This window comes from Podarcis erhardii (genome assembly GCF_964252035.2).
Source record: "Podarcis erhardii genome assembly, chromosome: 3".
In the NCBI taxonomy this organism is placed as follows: Eukaryota; Metazoa; Chordata; class Lepidosauria; order Squamata; family Lacertidae; genus Podarcis; species Podarcis erhardii.
In genome coordinates, this window is record NC_138507.1 from 100,015,381 (window position 1) to 100,035,273 (window position 19,893).

Here is a 19,893-nt window from a genome sequence, read left to right on the forward strand (position 1 = left end):
CTCAGGGGAAGGTTTCATCAGCACAAAGATCTCTGTTTCTGTGCACAAGAACATTCTCTCCACTCTTCCTTCTGCAAGTCCCCTAAATCAGTTCTAGGGGTTCCCCCACTCTTCTGGGGCAGATTTGGGGAATGGGGGGCATGTGTGAGGGGAGTAGAGATTTGACAGTCCCACTGACCAAGTGGAAATCCTTGCACTGATGGAACTCATTAGTAGAATACCTCCTAAATGTTCTGTCCCCTCTTCCTTCCATCAAGGAACACCAAGCAGTATTGCAGGACTCCCACTGCAGGACTCACCAAACTCAGAGGTGCTTAGCTATTAGTTAGCTAGCTCCAGAAAGGTTATTTCACCATGAGCTTCCAGCCTAGCATTCCGCATTCTGGTGCCCTCTAGCTGACAGTATATTACAATTTCCATCATTTCTGACTGGTTCTGGCAATGCTGGTTCTGGCTAATGCAAATTGTCATCCAAACCATCTGGAGGGTACCAAATTGGTGAAGGCCGATCATAAATTTGCCAATCCTCCCCCAGCCCCAGTTGCCATTCTGTCAAGTGTGCATTTGTGAGGGAGCATGTTTTGTCACTACTTAATATGTCAAATGTCCCTTTGAGTCTTAAGCTGAAAAAAAGCAGAGCAAATGTTACCTTTCTGGAGCGCTGGACAGTGAATTACAAATCCTTACAGCAAAAAACTATTTACAAAGAAACAAAATCCACATAATACTTTAAAATATATATAAGGTACACACTCTTAAAATATAGATAATTTTAATATCTACATTCACATTTGCAAAAATAGCACCTACAAACATATGTTAAATGGCATTTACACAGAACCTCTTTCTTGATAGGATATATATATATTACAAATTAATACAAAACAGCCATGTCAAAAGACCCACATGAACTGGAATATCTTATCTTGCATGATAGTGCATTTTTTTGTTTCATTTCTCAACCACCAATTCCTTCCTTCCTTCTTAATGAGTAACCTTCACCACTAGGTTGTATTGCTGCCAAAGGGGTGTGACAGCCAAGTCAGTTGGGTGTCAGTTCCAATTGTTTTGCTTGTTCTAAAGGAATCTGCTCAACCTAGTGGTGGACATTATCCACCTTCAACAAAAGAAGAAAAAGCATTCAGAAGAACAGATCCCTCCCATTTCTGTAAAAACAACAAAAAAGTCTATGTCTCCGGTGTCCTTACTAGGAATGGGTGAATCTTTCAGTGTTGGTTTCTCCCAGTATCTTATTATCACAGTCTCTTATTATTCCAATCTTAAGTTTCGTTTTCCACATTTCCACATCTGTTTGAAAATCCTTTCTTAAAAAAAAATCCTCATGAATATTCACACACAATTTAAGTGCAAATTTTGTGTGCAATTTTGATGAATATATACATTCTTGCAGTGCATTTTTTGTAACATGCATTTTTGTAAGTTATTTTCACGAATACTGTATGTCTATTGTCATGCACAATTCCCCCTAAAACATGCATTTTTGAACACACTTCTTGGCTGGAGAACTTCACTGCAAAATTCATATAAGTACAAATTTTATAAAATGGTTGTGTTTCTGTTTGTGTATTGTTTCAGAAAGTATGAATTAGGTAGGTTCACTTTTAAATGTGACTTCAAATGAAATCGTTCCCCATCGCTAGTCCTTAAACAAAAACTGATTCTATAACCTAATATAATACAATATAATGAGGTAACTCTTGAGATTAGCTGTGAAATGTGGTGATTTTGTAAGTGAACCCATATATTCTGATATCACAGTAAATAGTGTGTTAAATAAAAACCCCCACACAAATTAGAGGGATATAACCCAACTCTGTACGAAGTGATGGTTCAGTCAAATACTTCTAGGGTTGCAGTAAGCTTAGGTGCAATACAATAAACTCTTTGGAACTTTTCATGACTACTACTCATATGTCAGATATAGAGCATAGCACACTAAAATCTCCCCGGAGAGCATTTTGAAATTTTCATAATTAAACTCCTTTCCAGCTGCCTGTTCTTTGAAAAATGTCTCATGTTGACCTAACTAGCACCGTTATAGATCTATATACAACAGATTTTGTATATTTAGCTTTAGTTACTGTATTCCCTAATCTTCAATCGTTTTGTTGCTTCCTGGTTTTGCCATCCATATTTCACTGTTTCAAAAACTGTGTTTCAAAAGCTGAAGTGCACAATTCTTTTAAGAGGTTCGTACTAAGGTTCATGATAGTGTTCTAAACATTTGTCTGCAAATATCAAGAATGAATTTGGAAACTGGGAATATGCTGAATTTAACTAACTTCTTCATTTGGAAAAAGAGTAAAAACTGTACATGTGACCTCATGTGCGCATACTACTAAAACCACACGCACGCACGCACACACACACACACGTGCCAATTTGCCTAGAATTTCATGAAGGTTACCATTGAACCCTTCCTTTTGTCCTCTTCTGGAACCTAAGCAGTCAGCAAACCCTTAATCATTGCCAAGTTCTTCTTCTTCTTCTTCTTAATAATAATAATAATAATACCTTTATTGTCATTGTACAACCTGTGTACAATGAAATTAAATGGGCCCCCCTCCCCACAACACTCAATCTCTTATCAAACAACACACCACCTCACAAGTCAATTTTGCTATGTTATTTTTCATTCTTCTTCTTTTTGATACCTGCTGCTAAAAACCATGGCTGTACTCCCATCATGACTTAAGGATACTACTGTAACCTACTCTTTGTTGACATTCCCCACTTGTTGTATCTCTCCCGTATGAGTCCTTTACATTGGTGCTCCTTTCTCTGTGATCACATCACTCCTGTGCTTCAGTTTCTACGCTGGCCTCCCTTTTCACTTCATAAGAGCTTCAGTCTCATGGTCCTTATTTCAGAGGTCTCCCCCTTCTGCGGCTTGTGGCCATAGGTCATCTTCTCTTATGGCCCCTTGCACTCTCTCTTGTCAAGTGTCCATGCACATAGAATATCCCCATTGGTCCTCAACGTGTCCAGTTAAAAGGAGCACAGATAACAAAAGCTGGGAAAGGCCTTAGAGAGCTGTCGCCAGCACCAGCCTAGATGGACCGTTTGGTCTGACTTGGGCTAAGGCAGCTTCATATGCTATCTATGCATTCTTCTGCAAGTCCCTCCTGGCCTTCTCTTTTTGCAGAACGACCTTCCTTGAACTACCGTACCCCAATTTTTTATTACCACAAGTTCACACACACATGTACACTACTCAAAATCTCTTCTCAATCACCCATCCCTTTCTTCTGTCACTTACTGAAGATGGTCAAGTCTTTGGGACAAAGTACCAGGTCCAACCGCATTTGTTCACAGCACCTAGGAATCTGCTGAAGCTAGCTAACTGCTCTTTGCTTTCACTCAGGAAAGGCTTGCCTGGCAAATACATGCATGTATGTACAAATAATTAAAGAAAAATGGAAACTTCGTATAGAACAAAGATAAAAATCTCTTTACGCAGCAAGCTCTTTCCCATGCTTCATTCCAGCTTCTAAAATTTAAAAAGTATTTGCTATCTGATCACCACTTTTAGAATAACAGTAAAAGTAATATACAGTCATGCAGAATAACGTGTTTGGATTCAAAGTGCACTGAGCCAACTAGGTCATTGAACCAATGATGTCTTCTCTAAGCTGCAGAAAATCCAACTTTTTCTGCATTGCATCCAATTTGTTGAATAAAAATGTTGAACTTGCTTCGATTATTAGCTTGTGCCTATTAATAGGAGGGGGAAAGGCTCACACCCAAGTGCTGATTTGTGGCAATATTTTTCCTTTGACAACCAAACCGCTACAAGTTGGTTGCCATGATTACTTCCCAGGAAACAGCAGAATTCTCATGTCCGATTTATTGTAGTTGGTGTGTATGTTAAAACAAAGTGAGCCTAAAACTCTGAAGTAGTTGAAATACAGGAATACCTACCTACCAAATGAATGAATGACGTATTGGCATCACAGCACCTGAGCAATCACTGGCAGCTTGGGCTATAGCTTATCTGCTGTTCAAACCAGTGTGATCTTATTTTTATCAAATGACAAGTTTGTGTTCAGTGCACAGAAATCCAGTACAATTTTACTCTCTGTTTTTGTGCATCATGTGAACATGGCAGAACAACTTCAAACAACACTTGCGTTTATCCAAAAAATTAGAGGCTATTATGAACTCATACCATTCTCTATGTCTTTCCATTACTTGGACAATTGAATATTCTTTTGGTCTAGCAAGAACATCCAGAGCAGTGCTTTGACTACCCCCCAGAAAAGCATATTGTTGTTGTTGTTTCACAAATATATTTGTAAACTTAAGTACAAAAATAATTAGCTTTAAACTTCCTCATTCGGTTTCCGGTGATGGGATGTGAAACACAAGATAGTGTCGACCACTTATTCACACCAAATTTCTTATGAAATATCACTTGCCTCAAAAATAGAATTACCCTAGAAAGTATCTGCTTTAAACTTCACGTTATAGCATTTCCCATAGAAGTGGTTTTGGCTGTCTACTGTAAGGATGCTTTTATTATCCACAAAGTGCTTTATACTGTTCTCTCCGTATGTAAAAAGTGTATGTTTTGTGCATGCATATATATATATATAGCTGCGACAGCTTGTACCTTTTTAAAAACCGAATATTCACAAATCTCAGTCTTTGGTAACAGTCTTTTCAGCCAATAAACTCAACTGACGGTTGAGACAGCTTGGGTTTTTGCGCCATCGCCTTCTGCCCCTTCTGCACCTGCATCCACTTGGTTCATCTTACCAATATTTTTCAAATTTTCCAGGGTGGATTTGAAAGTGTCTTTCAGGCTCTTCTCCAGCACCCATCCTTCGCTCTCACATTCTGGATCTTCTGGATTGGCAATGCTCTCCAGGGAGGTATGCAACAGCCGCAACCCTATCATCACCGACATCTGGTTGGGAAACAGAATTTAAATGCCTTTATTTACAGAATGCGTAAATCCCTTCATATCCAAGTATGTCAAAGTGATACGCAAAAGGCCATTCAGACAACGGAACAGTATAAAATGTGCCTTTCAAAACCTGGAAATCAGAAGAACAGCTGAAATCTGGGAAGTCTTGTCTAAACAAAAAGGTTTTCAAATTGGGGTTTAAGCTGGTGTAAGTAAAATGGGGGGGGGTCATTCCAGGACCACAGTGGGGGCAGGGTGAGGCAATGGGAGAAGGGCCTTCTGGCGGTTCCCTCACTGCGAGAAGTGAGGTTACAGGGAACCAGGCAGAGGGCCTTCTTGGTAGTGGTGCCCGCCCTGATGAGATGTCAAGGAAATAAACAACTATCTGACTTTTAGAAGACATCTGAAGGCAGCCCTGTTTAGGGAAGCTTTTAATGTTTGGTGTTTTGTTGCTTTTTAAAAAATATTATTAATATTCTGTTGGGAGCCACCCAGAGTGGCTGGGGAAACCCAGTATAAATAATAAATTATTATTATTACATATTCCAAATATCTTTCAACTTAGTCACATAACCTGGCAGCCCAGCAGCAGGGTAAGTCAAACACTATTAAAAAGGATTGTTTCCACTCTGCAGTAGGCCTTCTCCTGAATGGATTTTGAAACAGGGGTAAGCTTGTGCAAGTTTAACTTAAGCTGGTGTAAATTCTGCAAGTTTCCTATATTTAGGATTTCTCTGGACCCGTGACCATCCCAGATGTTGGTGGACTCCAATTCCCATCAGCCCCAGTGAGACCCAACAACATCTGGAGATCCACAGGTTCCCCATCCCTGATCTAAACCCTGGATCCAAAGAACCACAGGATGGATAGAGCAATCCTAAGTAGAGGAAGCTGGCAGAACTTATGCTTGAAAGTTCAATTGGCACATTCCCCATCCCTGTTTAGATCCTGGAAAAAGCGTGGCATATCTGGTGCTTGAATTGTTCAACCATCTTCAGGGAAGAAACATGTTTTTGCCTTTAATAACTTCCAAGTCCTGCAGCAATAATTTTACTCTAGTAGATGTTTACAGTTATAAACTTTCTCCAAACTGGCAGAAGAAAACTCAACAGCGATTTTCAGGTGTGTTGAAAGCTTTTTGTGGGCAGGGTGGTGGTTAGTCTAGATAGCAAGCCCGGCCCAAGACATATTGGCACCTGAGGTGGACCCGGAAATGGCACCCCATGCCCCACCAGAAAAGAAGGGTTGAGGGGAGATCTACAGTATGCAGAAGAGGGGAACATAGGTGGGCCAGTCCTGCTAGAAGTCACCTGAGGAGTCTCCTACAGCCCTTGCATTGTAAAATCTCAGAATGCAAGTGGTAGAAGTTCATTGAAAATGTTATACTTCTGCCACTTGCATCAACCAGAACTCTTGACATTTTACAATCAAGTGTCTGGTTATCTGGTCACGGACAAGAGTTGGGGACCTGTAGGCTTTCAGATGTTGTAGCATTATAACTCCCCTCAAGGGATTGTGGGAGTTGGAAGTGGCGCCTGCCCTGTGGAACACCCTCCTATCAGATGTCAAAGAGATAAACAGCTACCTGACATTCAGAAGACATCTGAAGGCAGCCCTGTTCAGGGAAGTTTTTAATGTGTGACATTTTAATGTATTTTTAATCTTTGTTGGAAGCCGCCCAGAGTGGCTGGGGAAACCCAGCCAGATGGGTGGGGTACAAATAATAAATTATTATTATTATTATTATTATTATTATTATTATTATTATTATTGGAGTTTCAATTCTAGAATACCCCCACTCCTCTCCCAGACCAACTAGATTGTAAAATATAAGCATTTACATTAAGCTATGTGGCAGATTACTATTATTATTGAAGATTAAAATGTAATGGATGCGTGTTAGAGTTACCAGGTGGGGTGGGGCAGATCTATGGTTGAATTTGACCAATACAAATCAAAATGCGAACATGAAACATTTAAAATGGCCACTCGCAGTCCAGAGTGGCCATTTTAAGAACACAGCCGGATTTGCTTGCAAGCCTGAGAGAAACCAGGTCCCTCTTGCACGTCCTAGCTGGCCTGCTTGTGTCTCCTGCAATTATGTCACCTGGCTACAAAGCCCTCAACTTTGAATTTCAAAAACAAGAAGTGGAACCCGAGAGAATGGTGCCACTGGGTAAGAGGAGTGTTTCTTGTAGTTCTATTTCAACTTCTCGTGTAGTTTTTATGTGTGTGTAGAGTGGGAAAAGAATGAAGAGCACTTTCTTCTTCTTCTTCACCCAATTCCAGTGCCTTCTCCTGCTGTGTTATACAGCTGTCAGCCATGAATACGAGCATTTTACAGCGGTGAGGTGAATGGATGAATGAGAAATAAAGTTCTGGAGAGTGTTCATTTCCCCTTTTATGCTAATAGCACGGCGCGGCGCTGTCAGGGGTGGGGGGAGGTTAACCTCATAGCACTCACCCAAACCTAATCCCCTGCTGCAAGATATTTACTATATCCTGCCAAGGACTTAAGTAGGCCAATGTCCTTTCTCCTAGGGCCAACCCTGGTGTCAGGCAGAGCTGGAGGGGGAGGGGGAGTGGCAGACCACTGACGGTTCTTTCTGAGTCCTGAACTGTTCCCCTCTGTCACTGTCGGCATCAATCCTCTGTAAATCCTAGAAGCTCACAGTTCTGGTCAGGGCACTTTGAGGTTTTTGTTTTTTAAAAATGTCACTTAATGTGCATACCTAGAGACCTAGGTATATAGAAACCTCTACCTTATTTTTGGATGCCCCCATTTCTGTTTGAGACTGATAGGCAGTCAGTCAGTCACCCAAGCTGACCATCAGAGAGGAGGATGGCTGCTTCAGAACAATAGTGTCTGGGCAGTTAAGAGAGTTCTGAAAAGGCTTCTTCTGTTAGACCAGGATTCCCCAAACTTGGTTATCCAGCCATTTTTTTGGACTACAGTTCCCATCATCCATGACTACTGGTCCGGCTAGCTAGGGATGATGGGACTTGTAGTCCAAAAACAGCTGGAGACCCAAGTTTGGGAAACCCTGCGTTAATGTGAAACTGATGCTAAAGAAGTAAACTAACCTGAAATAAATTAACAGAGGAAATTATGTTGAGTTTGGTTCTGTTTTATGTTAGGCAGGATACGGCCCTTGACCCCAATCTGAGAATATGGTCTCAAGGCTTCTACTTACCACTGCCCCTCATCCTGAGACTAGATCTGCAATGTTCCTAGCATCTGAATCTAGCCTGTTTGTGTATGTTAACTCCTCCTACCATACCACAGTCTTATCACAAATGTACCTACTGGGATGCCCTCCTGCCATGGTGGGCTGTGACTTGAGGCCACCAGTCCACAGTGGAGTGCCTCTTCCACCCTGCCCACTCACATGTAAAAGACTTGATCATGCCTGATCATCCCTATGGCAGGGATGGGGAACCCTTTTTGCGACTGAGGACCACATTCCCTTCTGGGCATGCCAGAGTGGGTGGAGCCAGAGGCAAAAATGGGCAAGCAATGAATGTGGTTTTTTCCCTTTGTACAGCAAACTAGCTATCCTGAATTAAAGCAAGCGTCATTATCTGAGGTCAAAGGCACACTCCGGTCAGGAAAAACACTACTGAGGGTTTTAAAAGCAACAACAACCCTGCAGTGACCACCATCAGACCACCCTTTAGCACCATCTAGCCTGATGAACAGGACAGATCGTGAAGCTGAGGCTCCAATACTTTGGCCACCTCATGAGAAGACTCCCTGGAAAAGACCCTGATGTTGGGAAAGATGGAGGGCACAAGGAGAAGGGGACGACAGAGGACGAGATGGTTGGACAGTGTTCTCAAAGCTACCAGCATGAGTTTGACCAAACTGCGGGAGGCAGTGGAAGACAGGAGTGCCTGGTGTGCTCTGGTCCATGGCATCACGAAGAGTCGGACACAACTAAACGACTAAACAAGAACAAGTCTGATGAATATCTCTGGATTAACTTGAAATCTTTTGCACTATTTTCATACTGCCCTATGAATTTGGATGTTTTCTTATGGGTTGTTGCAGCTCATTTACTTTCTGTGTTTTTCCATTGACTGCCCTTGAAATGGGTTTAAAGCAGCCTTTGCCAACCTGGTGCACTCAAGATATTTTGGACTACAACCTCCATAAGCCCAGGACAACACATCCAGGGTAGGGCTGATGGGAGTTGTAGTCCAAAATATCTAGAGGTCATCAGGTTAGCAAAGGCTGCCTTAAAGGGTTCCCTTTTCTTTTCCTGATCTAGCCTGGACAGGAACCTCTCCTTCCCTTAAACAAGTCTACAAGATCTGTCGTCCTGCCTTCTCTACCAACAAGGAGGAGCTTCCTAGAAGACCCCTGCCTGGCTGACACAGCTAAATACAGTGGTACCTTGGGTTAAGAACTTAATTCGTTCTGGAGGGCTGTTCTTAACCTGAAACTGTTCTTAACATGAAGCACCACTTTAGCTAATGGGGGCTCCTGCTGCTGCTGCGCCGCCAGAGCATGATTTCTGTTCTCATCCTGAAGCAAAGTTCTTAACCCGAGGTAATATTTCTGGGTTAGCAGAGTCTGTAACCTGAAGCGTATGTAACCCGAAGCGTATGTAACCCGAGGTACCACTGTATAGAGATTTACATCATAAACTATTAAGTCAGAAGTAGAAGAAAGTTAAAAATGAAGGCAAAGAGTGTGGGCAGAGCCAAGATTTATGTGGGGGGGGGGCGGCGGAAATTGAGCTATCTGGGACGTGATTGGTCAGTTAAGTATTTTTATTTACTTACTTGATTATGGGGGGCAGAAAGGAAAAGAAAAAATAGGATGGGATCATAGCATTAAAGGCCTCTCTCTCCCACTCTCAGGAAGAGTTCCTCCCTACTTGCAGAATATAACAGTAAAGCACTCAGGATGGGGCTAGCAGCAAGTCCCAAACCTGAGCTCTTTAGTACTATTGGGAATGTTTTGTGTGGGGTCATTATGGAATGGGACGTCCCTATTTTCATCAGAGAAATGTTGGAGGGGTTGTGGGTCCCCTCACTTGGTACCATCACCCGTTCTAGCTCTCCTGTGTGGAAGGCTGGCCTTTCACTGTCGTTCTATGCAAGACACCGAAACTACTATGCCAATGTATTACCTCAAAGAGCCAGACAAAGAGGACAATGATTCCCATGGAGCTCATCATGTTGCTGTAGTATTTAAGCAGAGCCTCCCTGCAGCCGCGGTTCCATAGATTGAGCTCTTCGGTTTGAAAGTCATAGCTGTAGTGAGCTGAGTTGTTAGAGACCTGGTACTGGATGCAAGGTCGTGGCGAACTCGGGTTGCAGCAGCTGAAGGGGACGCCATCCACCAAGTATCTGCCGTCCACGTTGCTTTTAATGCGGCTGTAAACAGGCAAAGCACAGCAAGTTACAAATATAAAAGCATTTGGATCCAAATGCATTCCTACTGTTATTCAGTGCACCGTTTCTCGGCCACAGAGCGCCGCATCCAAACTCAGGGTGTGCCCTTTGCATGCAACTTTTCCCCCAGAGTCCACATCATGTTGTTGGTATTGAAATGCCAGCCCATATTTGCCCTCCCTCGTTGAAATCTAGATCTACTCTTTCTGGGCAAAATCTGCTAAGTTAAACTCCTGTTTCCAAAGGCTCAGATGTGCTCTTTGAGCAACCTGTGCACCTGCTGGAAGCATCCTTAGACAGGTGTAGACCATTGCAATCATTGGGTAAAGTTGGGCATTCTTAACTAATAGTGCTCGTTGATTTCCGTGTGTTCAAACCTGGACCCAACCCTGCATGATCATCCTGCTTTCCCTTCCAAAATAATACCCACATCCGATAGCTCTTCGTTACCTGAAATCAGTAGTGATACCTGGAGTAGGATGAAACTGCAATGTTGGCCTCCAACACTGGTGTCACTGCTGCTTAATTGGATGGGACTGGGGTGGAGTGGGCTGTGTAGCTGCACCACTAGTGGAACGTGGCTGGCGCAACCACACACCCCTGATCTCTTTGCCGTCCTGCCCCAACCTCGCTCAGGTAAGCAGCAATGATGCTGGGTGAGGGGGTAAGTGGTCCCACCGTATGTCCTGCTCAGAACCTTACTCTGTTCCTTCAGATGATCAGTTGAGAACAGCCCATTGTTTCCACCCACTCACCAATTAGGGGAAAATGCCACTCAAATTCCACAAAGCTTAATCAGCTAGTTTGATAATTTAATAATGGGCCAGAAGAATACTCCAGTTTACTATAATCTGTGTAAGCACTCATATTATGTGTTTGTGTAATATCTGGGAAGCGCCATCTCAGAAGAGGCAGTCTCCCTTTTCTCAGACATGGGAGGGAAAGCCACTTCCTACATCACACGCATGCATCATGGGAAGCAGGGATGGGAAACTCATGGTCCTCCAGATGTTGTTGGACTACAACACCCATCATGCATGAACCCCGAGCATGCTGTCTGGGCCACAGTTCCCTCACACCTGATCTAAAACCAAAGTACATCCAGAACTATCGTTTTTACTCCTGTACAAATTTAACTAATGGTTTGACTAAAACCTAATGGCTGCATCCTGAGAAGTGCTGGCAGAAGGGGGTCTACAGAAGATGACGGCCCCACCATTTTATTATTATTATTTTTGCCACAGCAGCCTCCTGAGCTCCCTGGAAATTTCCCGATGGTCGAGGAACTTCCCAGAATTATAGTGCAACAGTGGAGAGAGGGAATTGCTGAAGATCCGGCAGAGGCACCATCCACGAGAGGGGAGAGAAATTGAGCCTGCAATACTAACCTCAATTACCTGGGAGCACACCTGACTGAATTCAATAGTTGAATATTCTGAATAGATATTATTAGATTTCTGCTGTAAGTGATTAAAAGAGAGAGAGAGAGATTGTGTGTGTGCATGCCTTTGTCTGCTAAAGGTGATAAGTCCTTGATAAGCTCAGTGACTCTATGAGGAGTTCAGGGTATGCATCGTATTTCAGAGGGGTGGAGCTGAATGAAATGACAAAAATATTGTCAGTGAATGTGTCCAGTGAATGTGGATAAAACATGCAACAAAGCCTCATGCAACAAACCCGGGACATGACTAATCAAATATCTTTATATTCTGAACAGTGCCCAAACTTTAGTAGATCCTTCTCAGATCCTTACCAGTAAATCCTGACAAACTCTGATAAAACTAATTATTTTCTTCTCAAGAAGAAAATGTACCTTCACCTTATTTTTGGTGATCCTTGTGCTCCTCAGCATGCACCGGGGATTGGCCAACCTGGCAGGACCTCCTTCCTTCCTTATTTATTTTAAAGTAATTATCTAGCCCTCCTGGAAATAAAACTATGGCGCAAAATGTGCAGGCGCCTTTCTAAGCAATTGATGTGCAATGAGATGGCCTGGCTGCTCCTGTCTGTCAGTGTTTTTAGCCTATGAGTGAAGTCAGAACAGTAATTGATAATCTTGTTTGGACACCAAGCTATAGGACTCCATGCGGTCTTAAAGAGCTGCTGTTTCCCCCTCCTCTTTTCCTGATTTTGTCTTGTTTTTCTAGACCCACGTGCTGCTCTGTTTGTTTTGCTGCCTGCCAGTCACATGAAGCAGCTGGCAGCCAGGTACAAAAAGAGGCTTTTTAGAAACGTGTGTGTTGGCGTAAGAGTAGGAGCGTGAGAAACGCCTGCCACTTGCTTTCTTTGGCCTGCCGGCCACATAGAACAGAAAGCAGGCAGCTGCTTGAGAAATGTTACTAAAATCTGGGTGTGATGGAAGAAACGCAGGAATCCTCCAATTGCTGCTTTGTTTGTTTTGCTGCTAGCTGGCACATGGAACAGGCTGCTAATTGAGAGGAGGCTCAGCTGAACATTGTGATGGTTAGGGTATGGCAACCCTTTTCTTGTTTGTGCTGCATACTCCACAGTAGGGATTGTTTCATTTTCATTTTTTTTGGGGGGGGGGAGATCCCAGTACAGATACATCACAATGAAGACCACCTTTCCCCTGGTTGCTCCCAAGTTGTTGTTTTGAGAGGAAAGCAAAGGCAAAAACACTGGGTGGCATTCAGATGCACTGAAATCAATTAACAGAACCAAGCTAGGTCCATTAACTTCAATGGGTCTATTCTGAGTAAGACTTAGTTGACTACCACCCACTATTATCACCTTCTCTTCATACACCCTTAATTTTGAGAAGCTTGCAGATGACATTAAGCCTCAACCATTACTAGTCTACACCACTAGTTCAACTACTGTTCTGGTGAGTTTTACTTTATTATCTGTGTATTCTCCTTGCATTTCTATTTTTTCCTATTTCATGAAGATGGAGGGGGGGAATACTTGTCGGTCAGCATTAAGTGTCTCTTTATTTGTGATTATGGCTCAAGTTTTAATGGCTCAAGAAGCAGTATAATCGTAAGCTATTCACGGCTGGCCCTACCATTAGGCAGATTGAGGCAACTGCCTCTGGCAGCAGTTTTGGGGGTATTGTGAAAGGGCAGCAAATAGCTAGTTATTAAATTTATTATTATTGTATTTTTACTCCCAGGAAAAAGGTCCCATTAGGATTTTCTCCATCAGATGCCACCAAAATACCTGGGCCAGGCTTGGTACTTTGCAACTTGACCAGGTAGTGATGGGTGGGCACCATTGACATTTCAACCAAGGCAGCCTTGGGCCAGCCCTTAATCTATTGCCAAGGGTCCCAAACATTCAAGCGTAAGAATGTGCATTGGGGAATAGGGAGGAAATGGAGGAGTTCTTGGACTTTATATATTGTACTCATGCTCTCATCTTTCCTGAATGGTACTGTGAGATGTTGAACTGATGGATTCCCATTGTGATTGGTACAAACACAAAGGTATAGTGAAATCCAGGTGCCGATTCGAATTTGGGGAGCACACTTTGTACAGTCTTAAAGCCCCTAACTAAAGAGGAAACCCTACTGAACATAGTGGAATCTGTTTCAAGCCAAAAAGGACTTAGAATTACATTATCCTACTTATGTCCCTATTTACCAGGGCAATGTCTCTGGTTAATCACTGTCCTATTTTGTCCCATTTTTGCACTTTTATCCGACCTGTTTAAAATTGTTAGTGCAACTTGCTGTGAGTATGGGCAACATCAAGACCCCTACTCCCTTGGTTCTTTATAATCCCAATTTGGACACTTCAAATAGACAACTAAAGGACTGCTCCCCCTTAAGTAGAACACATGGCCACCCTAGTTTTCATCTGTGAATTTTGCGAGATATTGAGACATGGCCTCATTTCATCTGAAATAGCCCTGAATCCATTTACAGTCCCTGACATATTGCACACTTAACAGCCTAGTTGTGACCTCCACTCTCATCATCACAAACAAAACACCCATGGTTTTCTAGGGAGCTGATACGGTTTTAAAGGGCTCGCTTCCAAACTTAAATGTGGAACTTCATTTTATTCATTTATTCTACAATTGCCAGACTATTTCTTAAGGGTCTAAATGGAGGCTTCCATTAACTTCCATGAGGGTGGTGAGGAGCTTCTATGTCACGTAAATTCACCATTGGGATTGAGGGCCAAACCTGTGTCTAAGGAGGTCCAGCATTCAATATTTCTCAGCACACCCATGTTTTTAAGCACAGAATAATCTTGTTTTTCCCCTCCTGCCCTGCCTTTCTGCTATGGATGGATTAAGAGCAAGCTCACAAATCTTCAGCTAATGCTGGCAAGGGTGAACATCTCATTAGGTTCTCTCAAGTAGTTATTTATATCAAAGGGTATTTCAACTTAAACTATCCCCACACTTTTTCAACAAGTATAACTTTTGACATAGCATGCATCAAAGTTCAGAAAATGCTAATAACAGTATTATATAGCTAGCGGCTTAAAGATAATAAAATTCTGGCCATAACCATCACAGCCAAAGAAACTAATTTAAGAAACTCCAGGGCAACTTGCCAAAAACCAAGCAAAACAACCTCAGTATGCTATCTGAGTATAATATTTTACATTTATACGTATTTGTCATCATTTAAGATAAACAGTTACAATTATTTAAATATACAATTACTTAAATGTAATTGCTTAGCCATTAGAATATAACTAATACAAACATATCCAATACAGTGGTACCTCCGGTAAAAACTTAATTCGTTCCGGAGGTCCGTTCTTAACCTGAAACTGTTCCTAACCTGAAGCACCACTTTAGCTAATGGGGCCTCCTACTGCCGCCACGCCGCCGGAGCACAATTTCTGTTCTCATCCTGAAGCAAAGTTCTTAACCCGAGGTACTATTTCTGGGTTAGCGGAGTTTGTAACCTGAAGCGTATGTAACCCGATTTACCACTGTACTGTATATGTAACTTCACCATCCATCTACCACTTGTATTTAGGGACCAGTTCAAAGAAAATTAGCCATGCTTAAATTCCACCAAAAGTAATGGGATTAATTTAATTGCAATGGGCTTGTCCCATTGATTTCAGCGTGATTTAGGCCACACTTACCAAGGATCAGGCCCCTCTGAAGCCAATGGGACTTCCAAGTAGACATAGATTGAACTGTATTGTAACACATTAACTTTGCCTGGATTGGTACCTTAATACCTATCATATTCCAGGGCTCTTTTCATCGAAGGAATTCATGTGTGTTCACTGATTGCTTTGGGAAATACCTAACTGAGTTGGAAATGAATTCCTTCCTTACTGTCATCTTATAGTATTTAATGGTGTTCCTGAGCAAGCATCCCAGAAAAATGCTTGTTTAATGAAAAGCTAACAAGAATTGCGGTAGCCATAAAATTTGTATAAATGCTAATTTAATTTGTGGTTGATTCGTTAAAATTTGGAAAATCAATAAAAATGATTTGGAAAAAAGAGAAAGTATTGTGGCAGCCATGGTTTACAAAGTCTTGTCAGGCGCAATGCACAAGGCGTTTCTTCTGTAGGACTTCCATTGAAATGAATGGAGCTTGTGTGCCTAGTGAGCTATGCCCAACAATGTTAGAAAAGAAACAGATTAATATTTGGTTATTAAATGGAAACTAAAGTTTGATATAGGCACATAAAAGTCCACAGAAGAAAAGGGCTGTTAACTCTGGTCACTGCGGGTGAAAAAGAACCCAGCCCATTATTTTTAATGGGGCATTTCTAGGAAGCACCACAGCGAATGATGCCTTTTCACGGTTTGCAACAAAAGAGGCTTCTCATGTGATGAGCTGCACTCCTCTGCCACAGGCTGGGAAGCTTAGGAGCTGGAAGAGCTTTATGAAATCCTGAAATTTTCAGCAATTCACTGATTAGCCTTTGACAACTCTTTTAATCTCCCCAGTTGCCAGAGGCCATGCTAATTGATAACCTGGGGTGGGTGGGTGTCTTTTTTCTGCTGATTGCAGTGTATAACAGTGGGGGGAAGTGCTGCTATATCCATATATTCTGGCAGGTTGAGAGGAGTTCCCTACCAGGACAGTCTTTGCTCGTGTGCTCAAGACATCGATTCCATAAAACATATTTTGCTGCACTGTGTGAAGTATGAGCAAGCCAGGGCTGAACTGATATTACCCTTGCTGGTACCTTTCCCGGGAAAATCAGAGGCTCACTATGTCAGGTTCCTATTGGAAGACCGGACAAATGCTAGAACATTAGCAGTGGCGAAGTTTTTATCGGTGGTTGCAAGAACCAATGATCCCTATCTTTAAGTCTGAACAAAATGCTTGTTTAACCTGGAGGTGGACTGTCTGAATTGTGCATTGCTTTGTAACAATTTGTTGGGTCTCTGGACTGTAATAAAGATTGATTGATATATTCACATTCTATCCCTGCATGAAAGTGGTGTGGGACGGTGACTACAACTCTCATGTTTTCCTTTAGTGCCAAACTATAACTTGAGTAAGCTTTTCTTTAAAAGGAGCGGGGGGGGGGGAGCAAACATGTGGTGCCCTGATCCACATTAAGAAGTGCAGTGAGTGGGAGGAGGAATTTAATGTCAGGAAATCCCACCAGTCTATTTACCTCCAAATGGGCTGTGTGCCGTAAATGTGCAACACTTATTTTGTGACATTCAGAAGCGCTGAAAGTACTTGCCGCTATGTTGTTGAGTTTCTTTTGCAAAATTACCTTGGCTATAATTTTACCCGGTGTGTGTTTTCCCACCAGTAAATTACCCAGACCTCTTCATAGCATGTGCAGTGATTATGTGGTACTTGAAAAACATCGCTAGCAAAACATACTATCCGAAGCAAGACCCATGAAGCATCTCAATGTCCAGGCATGCTGTAAGGGAGCAACAACAAGGACTGCGAGATCTGCAAAACCATCAAAGACAATCTGCCCAGCTGGTTTGATAAATTCAACTGGGACAGGGGCTGCGTCTCTCTGAAGGCATGCCCGTTTTGCACAGCCCTACGATTCCATCTGTTCAATAAGCCAAGAAAGCCAATAATAGCCACAGAGCGACTTAACAGAGGTCAAGACAAACGTTAGGGCTCAGTGCAAGCAGGAAGCTCTCCTGCACAGCCCCTGCTGAAACGAACAAGAGCCACGTTAATCGCTTCATTTCAGTGGGGCTTGTGCTGGAGACCCTCCTTTCTCCCTCTCCCGTTTAAGGGCAAAACTGGCACAATTACTTTATTACAGCACCAGGTCTGAAAGATATGAATGACCCTAGGAGATTTAATCAGCCAGCAAAGCAATATATTTGGCATCTTGAAATGTCAGTGTCCTTCCTTTGAGGGATAAAACACCCTAATTCCATGTGTGTTTTTTTAGTTGAGCCTCTAGCCATTCACAATAAAACTTTTAAAACAAAACAAACTAAAAACTAAATGACCTAGAAAACATTGGGAAAACACACATTACACTGGAATGTTGAAGAATGCTTTTTGTATTGGAACATAGGAAACTGCCTTATATTGAGTCATCTAGCTCCATATAGTCTACACTGACTGGCAGCTTTCTAGGGTTTTAGGCAGCGGCCTCTCCTAGCTGTACCTTGGGGTGCCAGGTATGGAACCTGGGACCTTCTGCATGCAGAGCTACAGCCCTTGCAAAGGAAGAAACACAAAAGACAATAGGCGCCAAACGGATTCAGATGACAATGACTTGAGGTTCCAATAGTAGAACTTGGAATGCAAACACGGGTTAAAGCATAAGTTATACTTAACTACTTACTCTTTCACTTCCTTTGAGCCAAAATCCAAGTATCGGTTGCTGATCCACTGAATCTCAAACCAGTCTCTAAAACCATTGTTTCCACAACATTTGAACTCAATCTGGAGCATGTCGATGGTCTTCTTCATGAAGCACCTTCCTGGAGTATCTGTATCTCGATAGAACTTCATGCCATTTTTTAGACCATGTTCTAATGTACTATCCAGAGAACCCCTCAGCAGAAAGCAAATGAGAACCACGAAGAGAATGAAGAGGTTAAAGAGCACACACAACACTAGGTACACTTTCAAGATAGGCTTCCACTTTGCAAATTTAGCAGGATCCAGAGAATCGTAACAGATCTTGCCTGCAAGACCATTGAACACAGAGGCTAGGAGACCCACCAAGATCAAGGAATTCGGCACAAAGTGGCTTTCAGAGTTGTCCATCACTTCACTTCGTTTCCTGAGCTCAATTTTCAGGAACAATCCCATAGAGAAAACAACGATCCCAGCAAACAAGGAGAACCAGTTCATGAGCCATAGTCCTTGTGCTAGTTTTACTCTTTTCTTCTGGTTGAACTTGACTTTCATCACAGCCATCTTTGCGGTGTTAGGCTCACCAAGACTTCACAAAAATTAATCCTGTTTTGGAAAAGAGGACAACTTCAGGAAGATCTGCCACCATTCAGGCCTTGAAGATTCCAAATGGCGTCGCTCTAACTGAGCCATGGTTTGGCCCCTCCATCTTGCCGAGCCTGAAGGAGGAGAAATGTGGGTGGGTTTTCCAAGGGGCAAGAATCAACAAATTTCACAATAAATAAAAAAAGGATTATTGGCAAATAGCACATGCAACTATTTCTAGTGGTCCCTTCCATGCAAAGGAGAAACAGCTTCAAGGTTTCAAATGATTAAAGCTGGATCTACAATGCGTCATTCTAATACTAATCAGCGTGATCCAATTTAGAGAAATCTCTGCCAGCAGATGAGCAATGGAAATAATCCCTCATTTTACTAGTTAGTGGATTTGTGCTTTCACATGATATGTTACAGCACACTGCAGTTGAAAAACAAGTTATTTCAAGGATGTCCCATTCCTAGGCTCTTTTTGGGAGAAAAGCCGACACTCTCCAAATTCAAAACTGGATCAGAGACATTGCTATTTTTTTAGATTATGCCAAGCCAGTAAGACCATGTTGCTGCTTATCCTGTCCTGCCACTCACCTTTAATGACATCCCTCTGGTTTACGTGGGTTTTTTTTTTTTGGTGGAATTAAGGTCATCTTTTAAGAGAACTAACATTTTTGTTTTAGGAAGTGTGGATGACGTTATACCCATCCTCTAACCTTTCACAGCTGGAAGTGTTCAAAAGCATGGGAGAAACTGTCTCGATCCTCACCAAAAACAATTCCCAAAGATATTGTGAGCAGCTTATAGGCTAATCGGGCTGGGCCAACAGTGGAGTAGAACTTGAGGCTTTAAGAAAGAAAACCTTTTGTGCAGTGTGACACCAGGGATGTAGTTGCCCCACAGATTAAGTAGGGAATCTCTGCTCCAACGTCACTGCTTAAGGAAGAAGACTGTCTTTTATGGACCTTGAGAATCTCAACAGGGTGTTCCGGTGGTGGAAATAGAACTCAGAATACAGTATGGCAGTAGCTGTAAAGACTCTCATTTGTGGATATGATTATGAACTGTGCACCAACTATAGGTAATTTCTTACTAGTGTACATGCCAATACAAGGGAAGCCCTTATTTTCTTCCTAAACGCTCAGTGCAATAATTTGTAAGTCATGTTGACTCTCTCATCTTTGTTCTTGCATTCATCCTAGTAGATAAGAAATACTTA

General features: G+C 42.3%; 1 protein-coding gene across 1 annotated transcript; it reads right to left on the reverse strand.

Annotated features, from left to right (window-relative positions):
- Positions 1 to 2,403: 2,403 nt before the first annotated feature.
- PRPH2 (peripherin 2) lies at positions 2,404 to 19,205 on the reverse strand. The gene is made up of 3 exons (XM_081854955.1): positions 18,067 to 19,205; positions 10,069 to 10,315; positions 2,404 to 4,930 (listed from the first exon to the last, which is right to left on the reverse strand). Exons 1-3 carry the CDS (start codon positions 18,645 to 18,647, stop codon positions 4,697 to 4,699), a joined length of 1,062 nt encoding a protein of 353 aa, XP_081711081.1. The 5' UTR covers positions 18,648 to 19,205; the 3' UTR covers positions 2,404 to 4,696.
- Between the last annotated feature and the right edge of the window lie 688 nt (positions 19,206 to 19,893).

Excerpts from the sequence above, each read along its gene's own strand:
- PRPH2 (XM_081854955.1), bottom strand. The coding sequence starts at position 18,647 with ATGGCTGTGATGAAAGTCAAGTTCAACCAGAAGAAAAGAGTAAAACTA. Across the intron at positions 10,316-18,066 it reads GGCTCAAAGGAAGTGAAAGA|CCGCATTAAAAGCAACGTGG; the intron begins GTAAGTAGTTAA and ends GCCTGTTTACAG. Across the intron at positions 4,931-10,068 it reads TCTTTGTCTGGCTCTTTGAG|ATGTCGGTGATGATAGGGTT; the intron begins GTAATACATTGG and ends TTTCCCAACCAG.